Source organism: Podarcis cretensis (genome assembly GCF_951804945.1).
Source record: "Podarcis cretensis genome assembly, chromosome: 17".
Lineage (NCBI taxonomy): Eukaryota > Metazoa > Chordata > Lepidosauria > Squamata > Lacertidae > Podarcis > Podarcis cretensis.
Genome location: NC_137187.1, coordinates 32,507,151 through 32,520,685, shown reverse-complemented (window position 1 = coordinate 32,520,685; position 13,535 = coordinate 32,507,151). Strand labels below are relative to the sequence as shown.

Genomic DNA, 13,535 nt, shown 5'->3' with positions numbered 1-13,535 from the left:
TTCCTCAAAAGCTGTCACACAGTTCAGAACAAAGAGGCTGCCTGATTATGGTCCCTCGTTCCCCTGTTCCAATTTTCTGATGCAAATTCTCCCCAATCACTCTGGAACTGTTGTTGATCACAGAGCAAAAAACATAGGGCACAAGATTATATATATATATATATATATATATATATATATATATATATATGGGACGCAGGTGGCGCTGTGGGTTAAAGCCTCAGCGCCTAGGGCTTGCCGATCGAAAGGTCGGCGGTTCGAATCCCTGCGGCGGGGTGCGCTCCCGCTGCTCGGTCCCAGCGCCTGCCAACCTAGCAGTTCGAAAGCACCTCCGGGTGCAAGTAGATAAATAGGGACCGCTTACCAGCGGGAAGGTAAACGGCGTTTCCGTGTGCGGCTCTGGCTCGCCAGAGCAGCGATGTCACGCTGGCCACGTGACCCGGAAGTGTCTCCGGACAGCGCTGGCCCCCGGCCTCTTAAGTGAGATGGGCACACAACCCCAGAGTCTGTCAAGACTGGCCCGTACGGGCAGGGGTACCTTTACCTTTATATATATATATATATATATATATATATATATATATATATATATATATGCCTTTATGTTTTCCCCTTTGTCACTGATGGGAGCCCAGGTGGGCAGGATTTTCAGTTGGGAAAGGGTTAAAAGAACCTTTCCACCTCAGTCTCAGTTCTTATCAGCCCTGTCTGAAAGCGTGACTACTTTTAGCAAAAGGAAGACGACGCTAGAAGATCAGTTGGTGACTCTTCCGCACTGCACTTAGTTTGGCTCTGAGCATTCACCAAACTATAATTCCCAGATTTCCTCCCAGGTTTGCACTGCAGGTGGACTTATGATGGGTTACTTCCTATTTCGCCCAATGCCTGCACTGCAAGAGGCAGGTATGTAACACGGTAGAAGGAAAATGTGGGCATCCTTTTGTTCTCAAGATCTTGTGCAGTAATGCCCACTCTGGAGCAACGGCTGGACCGCAAGGCAGCCCCTTCAAAAGTCGTTTCCCGTAGGCTACTGCATGTTGCTGGACATGTGTGTTTCTGCTTCTGGTCTATTGCTGAACTCTCTCTTAACACTTATCCTTTCCCAGCCTTTGTAAAATTCAGACTCGTGGTTTTTCTTCCTCTGATCAGTGGAGCTGACGCACACTTGTATTTTCTTCCTTTCGTATCTCAGGAAGGGCTGTTGATGTGTTCTGGGTCTTCTTTTATCTGTGTAGCCTTTGTCTGATCTTCCCCCTGCTCTGTTCCCCCATTCTCAGCCCCCCTCCAGATTTGTGATAACGAAATTGCAACCTCCCGAACGAGGTCATCTCAGTGCGGATTCTTCCCCCAAGCTGCCTTGGTTTTGTCCGATGCTTCTGTCCTTGCAGCCTTAGTTTTCTGTGCTTGCAGCACCTGATTGGCCTGATTGACTGGTGCTCAGCTGCAACCAGAGCTCTTGTGATGGCCGAGCAATAAAAAGCCATGTTCTGATACCAGAACAGATTATGCATTATTTCAATATATTCTGCTTCTGATGATTACACAGGAGTTGCAAAGAATCTCCCCCTCTAAAACATTTCCCTGTCCTTAGCCACTCAGCACCTTCAGAGATGTCACCATTCACTGCCCATGTGGTTGTTTTTCTAAATGTATTCAACACCATATGGGCTAGAAACATTTTAAAGAAAGTTCAGAATGCTGAATCCAATTCTATACTAGACATTAAACTCAGTGGATTGCCAGTTTAGACTTTTCTTCAAACCACATGTGAGCAAGATGTTGAATCCGAATCAGGACTTTTTAAAAGAAATGGTTGAAAACCATTTTGCAAACCTGATTAATGATTTAGCATCCCTGGATGTTAAATTTCAGGTTCTTTCATTTCCTAGAGCTTATAGGAAGGGAGTCTGGGTGAGGGGCTTGGCTCGGCTACCTTAACTGCCCCTCTGCAAGCTATGCTGCCGTCCCTCCAATTCAGGCAGGCCGGTAAGCTCAAGCTGTCTTGCTAAGCGAAGCCGAGGGAGACGTTGGCCTTGTTTTCTGGCTCGCTTTTCCCTTCTCCAAAAACCAATGGAGAAAAGAGATGGAGCTGTCTTGTGAGGCTGCTTAGCTACTGGCCCAAATTTTCGGCATCTTTAATAGCTGTGTGGCAAAAAAGAGATTTGGCAGGTGACTCCAGCGACTCTTCCATCCACTCACAGAGAGGTTTGAGATGAGAGAGATTCCCCTTCTGCAACTCAGGGTACCGGCAACGCTCTGCCCTCTCCCACCACAGCTCTCTGATATTGTTGTGATGCTCTTAGGCATCTCCTGTGGCCCATCCCTTCCGAAATCCAGGTTGCTTCCATCTCCCTGAGGCATCTCTCTCTCTCTCTCCTCTTGATGCAGCTGACATTGCCCGCAACATGGGAGCCAAGACGGTGATTGCCATCGATGTGGGTAGTCAGGATGAAACAGACCTGTGCAACTACGGAGACTGCCTGTCTGGTTGGTGGCTGCTTTGGAAGCGCCTCAACCCCTGGGCTGAAAAGGTCAAGGTAAGGCTACCCCACAACTTCCTGGTGAAGATTCCTGTCTGGGTGGGGCTCATTAGTTACCAATCTGTCACAACATTCTTCTTTCTAGGCTTTCAAAAGTTGTTGAATCTCTTGTTTGTTGTCTAGAAAGCACAAATCAAGAAGAAGTCCTCCCCCTTAGCATCGCTTCCAAGATAATAACTCTAATAATGCATTTTAGGACCTTTTCAAATATTGTTGGAGGGGTGGTCCTCTAAATGCGTAGATCTTTTCTTTGTGAGGAATCCAGTGACTTTTTTGCACAGGAATGCCAATGTAAATAGCGAAACATTAATAACTCACATTACTGCTTTTATATGTGGCGATATAGAACTAGATGATTAGGGACGCGGGTGGCGCTGTGGTCTAAACCACTGAGCCTCTTGGGCCTGTGGATCAGAAGGTTGGCGGTTCAAATCCCCACCACGGGTGAGCTCCCGTTGCTCTGTCCCAGCTCCTGCCAACGTAGCAGTTCGAAAGCACACCAGTGCAAGTAGGTAAATAGGTACCGCTGTGACAGGAAAGTAAACAGTGTTTCCGTGCGCTCTGGTTTCCGTCACGGTGTGACAGAATGTGGCAGCTAGACTGGTGACTGGGAGCGGCCACCGATTGGGTCTGCGTTGCTCCGGGACAGGAGGAAGGAAGTCGAATGACACCGAGTTGGTTCAAAGAAAGAGTTTATTCTGCTCTCCGGATAGCAGAAGGCACTTGCGTGATCAAGTCCACAGCAAGTCCAAAGAAATGACAAGTTTCATGCAGTATATATATCCACCAGGCACCTCTCTCGCTTCCCCAGCCACGTCAGCTTGTACACGCAGGTTGACATCACAGATGTTCCTGCTCCGACACTCTTAACCATAAAAAGGATTTCCTTCCTGCACTCCTGACCATAAAAGGATATTCCTGTTCCTACTCTTATCTTGGAGGCAGAGGTCACCATTTCTGAGAACACACTCTGGCATTATTCCCAGACGTGGGTCTGCGCATCTTTGTGGTCAGCACATAAGATAAGGCACACACGCATCATCCCTGCTGTACTGGAACTTGGCAAGGTCACTCATTGCCGCCACGGACTGATAAGGGAGAGAGCTTTATTCTTGTTATGGATTTGCTCAATGGCTCGAGTTTATGCATTTTAGCTAAGGAAAAATAGGGATTTTGGTGCAGTTTAAAACTGCCTGCACAGTCAGTTTTTGGGTTTTGGGAAACCCATTCCTTCAAGACCACATAACACCAGTCCTAAAAGACCTACATTGGCTCCCAGTACATTTCCAAGCACAAATCAAAGTGTTGGTGCTGACCTTTAAAACCCTAAACGGCCTCGGCCCAGTATACCTGAAGGATATCCCCATCGTTCAGCCCAGACACTAAGGTCCAGCGCTGATGGCCTTCTGGTGGTTCCCTCACTTTGAGAAGTGAAGTTACAGGGAACCAGGCAGAGGGCCTTCTCGGTAGTGGTGCCCGCCCTGTGGAAAACCCTCCCATCAGATGTCAAATAAATAAACAACTACCTGACTTAGGAAACATCTGAAGGCAGCCCTGTTTAGGGAAGTTTTTAATGTTTGGTGTTTATTGTGTTTTTAATATTCTGTGCCCAGAGTGGCTGGGGAAACCCAGCCAGATGGGTGGGGTATAAATAAATTATTATTGTTGTTACTATTATTATTATTATTCCTTGCACTACACAAGGTTTGGGGGGGGACAGGGAATTGGGAAATGGCCAGAGGGAAAACACACACACACACAGGCACCTTGTCTCTTTGTGGCCACAGAGTGCCTTTGCCCTTTCCTTCCAGGTGCCCGACATGGCTGAAATCCAGTCTCGCCTGGCCTATGTCTCTTGCGTGAGGCAGCTGGAGGTGGTGAAGAGCAGTTCGTACTGTGAGTACATCCGCCCTCCCATCGATCGCTTCAAAACCATGGACTTCGGCAAGTTTGATGAAATCTACGTGAGTCCTGGGACCCCAGCTGGGCCTGTAAACATCCTTAGATATCAGGAGGGTCGTCCAGTCATAATGGCTGCCAAGGGCAGGAGGACAGCCTCGTCCTGCTGACCCACAGAGCTGGAAGGGGCCAACTCTCTGATCAGGAGAGAGGGATAGTTACAGTGTTCCTGGCGAGAAATCTGTTCTTCCTTTTCGGAAGGCTAAACCTCTCCAGACCACGCATACCTCCTTAGGAGAGCAGTTGAGCCTTGGAAGGCATTCCCAGTGTTCAATCTAAGCCTGTTGTAAGCTGTGTTTTCACAGTGCTCAAATTCTTGAAAGAAAGAGATGTCAGGCCTCCTGGCCGCTGACAAAAGATTGGCAGCATCTCCAGTTGCCGGGTGGGGTGCAAATTAATCGCCAGCCCCGGAAATTGTGCTCATCTCCTTGAAACTCTTTTGGAGTCCTTTCATTTATTTATTTGGTTTTTCGAACTACAGTCTTACAATCACATAGCCAACATACACCAAACAAGATTCCTCGGAATCTCCTGGACTTCCCTCCTCCCCTTTGTGGGTCCTATTGCTAGTCATTTCCTCCTGCATCTTTTATAATACTCCACATCCTTTATATCTCCATTATATCCAAAATTCACCATTAAACTACAAGTGTTGTTCCAATCCTGCTAACATATTTAAGTGTTTATGTCAGGGAACTGCCATCGGAAGGACAGGTGGTGAGAAGGCTTCAGGAGAATAGGAGAGCCTTTTCTTCAGCAGAAGAGGGAACCAGTAGGGGGAGTGCGGGAGCTCCAAAGGAAAGGGAGTCGGAGGGGAGGCTCTGGGATACTTCCAGTGGGAACAGCGAGGAGGTATCGGAACAGCCCTTAAGGACTCCCACCCCCCGCCGGAAACTGTCACGGAGGGAATCCAGGAGGCGCATGTCTGTGAAACAGCTTTTATGTTGGAAACGCTTCCGCAAACGCCCACTGTCAGATTCTACCAGCGACTGAGGGAGCCATGCTCAAGGGCTCCTCTCAAGGCAGGGTTTCACTACACTGAGTGAGCTCTGAGGGATCGAGTTTCAACGCACAAGCAGCTCATTATCCCACCACAGCAATCTGACAGTCCCTGAAAGCAGCTTGTGCAAAGAGAGGCATCATGAGCAACCCAGCCGGAGCCGGAGATGGGGGAGCAGCTGCAGCCGGTCCTAGCCTGGAAGAAAGGTACAGGATGTTGGAGGTACAGTTAGCTCTGCAAACGGCGAGGTTGGAGGAGAGGAGGGCTCATGATGCAGAAAAGGGGAAAGCCGCCCAGCTCTCGAGGAAAGTGCCAGGACTGGTGCAGAAGTTTGGGGGTGATCCCAGGAATTATCAAGCCTTCAGGACTGAGATGCAATATGCCCTCAATCTGCAGTTTGATGATTTTCCTGATGAGGATTCGAGGGTTGCTTTTGTGATTGGGCATCTCGAAGGCCCGGCCAGAGATTGGGTGAGACCACTAATGGCAGCCAATAATGAAGCCCTAAGGGACACAAGGAAGTTTTTTCGCGCCATGGATCTGATGTTTTCCAGCGAGATTGAGCAGGGAGTGGCGCGCAGGCAGTTAATGGCGTGTAAACAAGGGAACCGATCTGTCCGTGAGTACTGGACTGAGTTCACCATGTTGATCCATAAATTAGGATGGGATTTGTCAGCGGAACCGATACAAATGCTGTTCGAAGAAGGACTATCTTCGGCAGTGAAAGACGAACTTTCCCGGGGGCCCAGGGCGGAGTCTATGGACCTTCTGACCAAATCAGCGCTGGCCATAGGCTCACGCCAGGAGGCCAGAGCCTTGGAGAAGCGGGAAGGGAAAGGGGAGCGTTGGAGGGATTTCCGCATTCCAGAGATGCCAGAGCAGCCTTCTCTGCCAGCAGAGCCGATGGAAATCGGAACAGCGCGCGCGCGCGCGCGCAATTTCAAACCCCAGTGAAGGGCGGAAGAAGGAGGGAAAAGGCGCCAAGAAATGTTTTCTCTGCCAACAGCCAGGTCATTTTGCCAGAGTATGTCCGCAAAGAAAGGAATGGCAAGGAATGGCGGGAGCTGTTGGGGAGGAGGGAGAAGGAGCTAAGGAGCAAGTAAAAGCCAACGCCTGGCTGCCACCGACGGGGCACAGCAGCCAGGCCAAGGAACAGTAAATGTGCCCACGCCAGAACCCCCAAGACCAGCTCTTGTAATAGAGGTATTGCTGGAGCTGGCAAACGGACACCCACTAAAAGTGAAGGCGTTACTAGACTCAGGCAGCTCCTGCAACTTTATGAGTAAGGAGTTTGCAGCCGCCCATCAGATACAAACCATTCCTTTAAAAAATCCCCTGCAGGTGACCACGATTGATGGGAGGGCGCTGTTGGGGGGAGAAGTAGACCAGCAGACTGTCCCCATGACAATGAGGGTGGCAAGACACACAGAACGGATAGCGTTTAATATAGCCACGTTGGGAGGAGCGCCCATCATTTTGGGGATGAGCTGGCTAGCGCTGCATGATCCGCTTGTGGGATGGCACCAGAGAGTGGTTTCCTTTGGGTCAGCACATTGTATGGGACACTGCACAGAAAAAGGGGGCCAAGTAGGCACTCAGGCCACGTTAGCAAAGATAGAAGCAATGGAACAAGGTAGGGTACCACGACAATATGCAGATTTTGCCGACGTCTTCAGCGAAAGGGAAGCAGATAAACTACCCCCGCACAGACCCTTTGACTGCCAAATCAACTTACTTCCAGGAGCGCAATTGCCAGTGGGCAAGGTGTATGCAATGTCTGACAGAGAGATGCAGGAGCTAAGGGAGTTTATTGACAAAAACCTCAAGCGTGGGTTCATCAGGGAGTCACGAGCGGTGGGGGGTAGTCCAGTGTTCTTTGTAGACAAAAAAAACTCGGACAAACCGAGATTAATTGTGGATTTCAGGGCCCTAAACGCAGTGTCCGAACCCGTGAGCTTCCCTATGCCCAGAATCGATGACATTCTGACCCGGGTGAGAAAAGGGAAGATTTTTACCAAGCTGGACCTGAGGGGGGCGTATAACCTGATACGTATGAGAAAGGGAGATGAGTGGAAAACCACTATGTTCACCCCCTTGGGGGCATTTGAGTACTGCGTTATGCCTTTCGGCCTCCAGGCGGGTTCAGCAGTATTTCAATCATTCATGAATCACGTACTAGGGCCATTGCTGTACAAGAACTGCGCTGCGTTCTTGGACGATGTACTGGTGTACTCGGAGGATGAAGAGCAGCATGTGCGAGATGTGCGAGAAGTACTGAGCAAACTGCAAGAAAACCAGCTGTGGGTGAAACTGGAGAAGTGTCAGTTTCACACCAGGGAGGTGGAATTCCTTGGGTACCGGTTGTCGGACAAGGGGCTGGCCATGGATCCTAGCAAGGTGCAAGCGGTGCTGGAATGGAGGCCACCGAAAACTAAGAAAGATGTGCAGAGGTTTTTGGGGTTCGGAAACTTCTATCGGAAGTTCATCAAGAACTTCGCCCATTTAACAGCCCCCATCACGGATTGTCTCAGCAGTAAGAAGAAATTTGTCTGGACGGAAGAAGCGCAGCGAGCTTTCGAAAGTTTAAAGAGGGCGTTTGCTTCGGAAGAACAACTCTTACACGTGGATCTGCAGCAGCCGATGAGGGTGGAAACCGACGCGTCTGACAGAGCGGTGGGGGCCGTGCTTCTGCAGCCAGGAGCGAATACGTCGGAATGGAGGCCGTGTGCCTTCTTCTCGAGGAAATTGAACAAGTCTGAGAGGAATTATACAGTGTACGACAGAGAATTACTCGCTGTCCACGAAGCGTTCAAGAGATGGAGACACCTGTTGATTGGAGCGCAACACAAGGTTCAAGTGCGGACAGACCACAAAAATCTAGAATACTGGAGAACAGCCCGAGTGTTGAACCAGAGACAAGTAAGATGGGCGCAAGAGTTCTCCAAGTTCAATTTTGAGATTCGCTACGTGCCAGGGGCTGAGAATGTCAGGGCGGACGCTCTCTCCAGAAAACCTGAGTACTTGGAGGGGGAAGGAGGGGCGGAAGAAAGACATATCATCTCAGAGGACCACTGGGTTTGTGGGGCGGCATTGGTGGGGCAAAGAGAACTGGTAGAGGGTATTGAAAACGATGAATATGCCCAAGAGAAACTTAGGGAACTCAGGGAGACAGGTGAGAACGCAGGGGGGTTTGAGGAAAAGAACGGAAAACTATATTACAAAGGGGCGCTCTACATACCAGGTGGGGAACTAAGAGGGCGGGTGCTTAAGCAGTTGCATGACAGTCCCACGGCGGGGCACTTCGGGCAGCACAAAACCATGTGGTTGGTTACCAGGGAGTTTTGGTGGCCCAAGGTGCGGGAGGACGTGCGGGAGTATGTCAGGGGATGCGACAGGTGCCAAAGAGCAAAGGGAGAGAGGTTGGCGCCAGCGGGGTTATTAGAACCCTTACCCACCCCAGAAAGGCCATGGGAGGTGGTATCCATAGACTTCATGACCGATCTACCGAGATCCAAAGGGAAAACCGCGGTCATGGTGGTGGTAGATCTACTAACTAAGATGTGCCACTTTATAGCTTGTTCACATGCAGTGACAGCGGAAGAAACCGCAAGGTTGTTTGTGGAGCACATTTTTAGGTTGCATGGCGCCCCCTTGAGGGTTTTGAGCGACAGAGGAAAACAATTTACTTCTAGGTTCTGGAGGAAACTAATGAGCATGTTGCATGTGGAGGTAAGTTTTTCCACCGCCAGACACCCAGAAACAAATGGGCAAGCAGAAAGGGCAAACGGGGTTTTGCAACAATATCTGAGGTGTTATGTAAAGGACAGAGAAACGGATTGGGTGGACTGGTTACCTCTGGCAGAATTTGCCTACAACAACGCGGAGAACGTGTCCACAGGGATGAGTCCCTTTCTAGCCAATTATGGGTGTCATCCTCGGGCGTTTCCAGGAGAGGGCGGGGGAAGGTGGAGTGTACCTGCAGCTGAAAATTTTGTTGAAGAGATGGAAGCGATCCACCGTCAGCTCCAACTCAACTTAGAGAAAGCCAAAGAAGAATATAAGAAGCAAGCTGACAGAAATAGGAGGGAAGGCGAAACCATAAGGGTGGGTAACCGGGTGTGGCTATCCACCCAAGGACTGCCGTTCAAGGGAGGGTGTAAGAAATTGAGACCCAAACGGTTGGGACCCTTTGAGGTCATACAGCAGGTCAACCCAGTAGCATTCAAACTCCGATTGCCCAGTCACATGAAATTGCACCCAGTGTTTCACAGGTCATTACTGTCGCCATACAGAGAGGGGTGTGAGTGGGGGGAACATGAGAGGGAGGTCACCCGGACACCCGTCATAGAAGAGAGAGAACGCAACATGGATGTGGCAGGGATCATTGATTCCAGGTGGAAGGGGAATCAGGTGGAATACTTGGTAGAATGGGAGGGGGAGGAAGAGTCAGAAAACGCATGGGTACCGGCAGAGGAAGTCAAAGACGAGATTTTAATAGAAACGTTTCATCGGCGTTTCCCAAGTAAACCACAACCGGTGGCAAGGTTTAGGAGGGAACACTTCGGGACCACAGATGAGGAAGGGGAATTTGAAGGGTTCCCAGAGTCGGGAGTGGAGGTGGAAACAGATTCCGACGAAGGAGAGGAAGAGGGGGAAAGAGGCGGTAGGCCGTGGTTAGAAGTGTTTGAATCCTCGGAGGATGAGGGGAGTTCCTTCCAGGGATTTCCGTCCTCGCCGCCAGTAAGAGAAGAGGCGGGAGGGGGTGAAGGGGGCCCTGGGGGGGAGGTGGATGTCAGGGAACTGCCATCGGAAGGACAGGTGGTGAGAAGGCTTCAGGAGAATAGGAGAGCCTTTTCTTCAGCAGAAGAGGGAACCAGTAGGGGGAGTGCGGGAGTCCAAAGGAAAGGGAGTCGGAGGGGAGGCTCTGGGATACTTCCAGTGGGAACAGCGAGGAGGTATCGGAACAGCCCTTAAGGACTCCCACCCCCCGCCGGAAACTGTCACGGAGGGAATCCAGGAGGCGCATGTCTGTGAAACAGCTTTTATGTTGGAAACGCTTCCGCAAACGCCCACTGTCAGATTCTACCAGCGACTGAGGGAGCCATGCTCAAGGGCTCCTCTCAAGGCAGGGTTTCACTACACTGAGTGAGCTCTGAGGGATCGAGTTTCAACGCACAAGCAGCTCATTATCCCACCACAGTTTACAATGGTTTTTAAGATAAATTATAAATTTCCCCCATTCTTTATTTAAAAATCTAAGTTAAGTTATAAATTTTCCCCATTCTTTATTAAAATTTTGGTCTTCCTGGTTTCTGATTCTTCCGGTTATTTAAGCCATTTCGGCATAATCCATCGATTTAATCTTCCATTCTTCTCTACAGTATTTGGGACTTTATCTTCTTTCCACCTCTGGGCCAATAACCTCCGAGTCCTTGGATGCTCTTTAAAGTTTCTTCACTGTTTTATATGACAAGGGACCCCCACCCCACCCACACGTTTGTTTCAAATTCTGTGTGATGTGTCATTTCTATGGCAACTGTAATCTCCAGTCAAAAGGTCTTGGGGTCTGCTGCAAAACCCCCAGAAGGAACCCTCTTGAAACTTCCCTATAAACCCAGGAAACTCTGAATTGACTTTCCTCTGCCCTTCTCCCATAGGACGTAGGGTACCAGCATGGGAAGGTGGTGTTTGACGGCTGGTGCCGTGGCGACATCATCGAAAAAATGGTGAAGGATCGGCATTCGGCAGACTTCTATGAGAGTAAACGCATGGATGTAAGTGTGGGCATGGGGGATTGGGGATTGGGAAGGAGCCAAAACAGCCCTCACCTGGGGCCCTTTTTGCTGGGCCCAGTTCTGGTTGCCTCGACTCAAAAAGGGTGCGGAAGAGCTGGAAAATTCAGGAAAGGGCAGCCGAGAAGTTTTTAATGTTTGATGTTTTATCATGTTTTTAATATTCTGTTGGGAGCCGCCCAGAGCAGCTGGAACAGAAGCCCCATGAAGGAAGGTTGCAGCGTTTGGGATTTTTCAGTTTAGGGAAAAGACGAGTCAGCGATTACACAATATAAGTTTGTAAAATGATACACAGTACAGTCATACCTTGGGTTGAAGTAGCTTCAGGATAAGTATTTTTGGGTTGTGTGCTGTGTGTGCACTCATGCATGCGCAGACAGTCAAAATGACGTCACACGCATGCACGGAAGCAGTGAATCGCAACCCACGCGAACGTGGGTTACATTCGCTTCTGGGTGAGGGCAGGGCTCCGGAATGGATCCCATTCGCATCCAGAGGTACCACTGTGCGGAGAAGGCGGATAGAGAAAAATTTCTCTCATAATTAATGCTCAAACTCGTGGACGTCAAATGAAGCCAAACGTTGGAAGATCCAGGACGGAGAAAAGAAAGGACTTCTTCATGCAGCATTTAGTTAAACTATGGAAATGATTCCCACAGGAGTCACTAATGGCCCCCAACATAGATGGCTTTAAAAGAGGATTAGGCCGATTCGTGGAGGAGAGGGCTGTCAGTGGCTACTTGCCAGGGTGGCTATGGTCTGCTCTCCACAGTTGGAGGCAATAAATGCTTCTGAATATCAGTGTATTCTTGTACTCAAGCCCTGCCTGTGGGTTTCCCACAAGCTACTGTGAGTATAGCATGCTGGACTCGATAGGCTGTCGGCCTGATCTGACAGGCTCTTCCTATAGACTTCAGTTCTTAGCTCCAGGCCCCGCTTTATGCAAAATAAGAAAGTGTCACTCAAAATATTGGACGTATGTAGGACCTTTTGTGACAGGGCAGAAAATAAATCCAAATATGTAAATAAACAAATATTCCCTACTGGAATGATTTGCTTTCAAACTAGGGGACGTTTTGCAGGCAGAACACCAACCACTCTGATGTTGTACCTGCTAATTACAGTTGTACTTTGGAAGTCAAACAGCTTAGTTCTCGAATGTTTTGTCTCCCGAATACCGCACCCCCGGAAGTGACTTGCGGTTTGCGAACTAATTTTGGAAGCCAAACATCTGACGGGACTTCCGTGGCTTCCAATTGGCTGCAGGAGCTTCCTGCAACCAATCGGAAACCGTGCTTTGGTTTCCAAATTTTTGGAAGTCGAACGGACTTCTGGAACGGATTCCGTTCCACTTCCAAGGTACGGCTGTACTGGCACACACAACTTCTCCTCCACCTCTGTGTTGTGCGAAGACAGTCTCAGCTGTTCTGGCAACTTCCTTTCCTTTCCTCAGGTACTGATGTGTCCCAGCGCAGGATTCACAGACCTGGCTGAGATTGTGTCCCGTATCGAGCCAGCCAAGAGCTACCTGTCAGACAGCTATGCCGATGGTGAGTACTTATCGCTTAGCAGGTTCAACTTAGTTCAGGTCCCGCTTTTAGCAATGGACTCGGGATGCTTCCAGCTGGAGATATTTGTGAGCAGAATGTGGCATGCCTGGCACCACAGTTCCCATGTACATCAAGTTAGCAAGTATATCTTTTAGAAAACATCTGAAGGCAGCCCTGTTTAGGGAAGCTTTTAATGTTGGATGCATTACTGTATTTTAATATTTTGTTGGAATCCGCCCAAAGTGGATGGGCGGGCTATAAATAAATAAATAATATTATTATTATTATTATTATTATTATTATTATTATTATTATACATCAAGTAACCAGTGGCAAGACTTAGCAAGGTTTGCTGGTGTTTGTTTTATCTCGCTCTTTCGTGCACGCAAGCGCGCACACACACACACAAATAGGATGTGTGAGCACACCTGGAAATTTACAAAAATCCCACACTAGGGGATTAGGAGCTGCGGTGGCAGCAGTGGGAGGTTGGGCTGTGGGAAGGGTACTGCTTTTTGTACAGCAACCAAAACCACAGCAATGAAGCTTCTTCTGTGTGCCTGCAAACCAGGGGAAGAGTCAGACTACTTGACTGAGTACGAGGACGAAGGAATGGACACCGTGCGAGAAGAAGAAGGGCAGGAGCTGCTCTTTGCCCCAGCAGAGCCGAATGCTGTCTTTGAAACAGTAAGTT

General features: G+C 49.3%; 1 protein-coding gene across 3 annotated transcripts in view; it reads left to right on the top strand.

Moving 5' to 3' along the window:
- PNPLA6 (patatin like domain 6, lysophospholipase) overlaps positions 1-13,535 on the top strand; it is an 89,287-nt gene that overhangs the window by 70,496 nt on the left and 5,256 nt on the right. For all 3 annotated transcript variants that reach the window (XM_079959145.1, XM_079959143.1, XM_079959144.1), the window contains 5 exons: positions 2,389-2,537; positions 4,352-4,504; positions 11,157-11,273; positions 12,745-12,841; positions 13,413-13,528. In XM_079959145.1, coding sequence (XP_079815271.1) covers positions 2,389-2,537; positions 4,352-4,504; positions 11,157-11,273; positions 12,745-12,841; positions 13,413-13,528 — 632 coding nt within the window. The remainder of the gene's footprint in view (positions 1-2,388; positions 2,538-4,351; positions 4,505-11,156; positions 11,274-12,744; positions 12,842-13,412; positions 13,529-13,535) is intronic.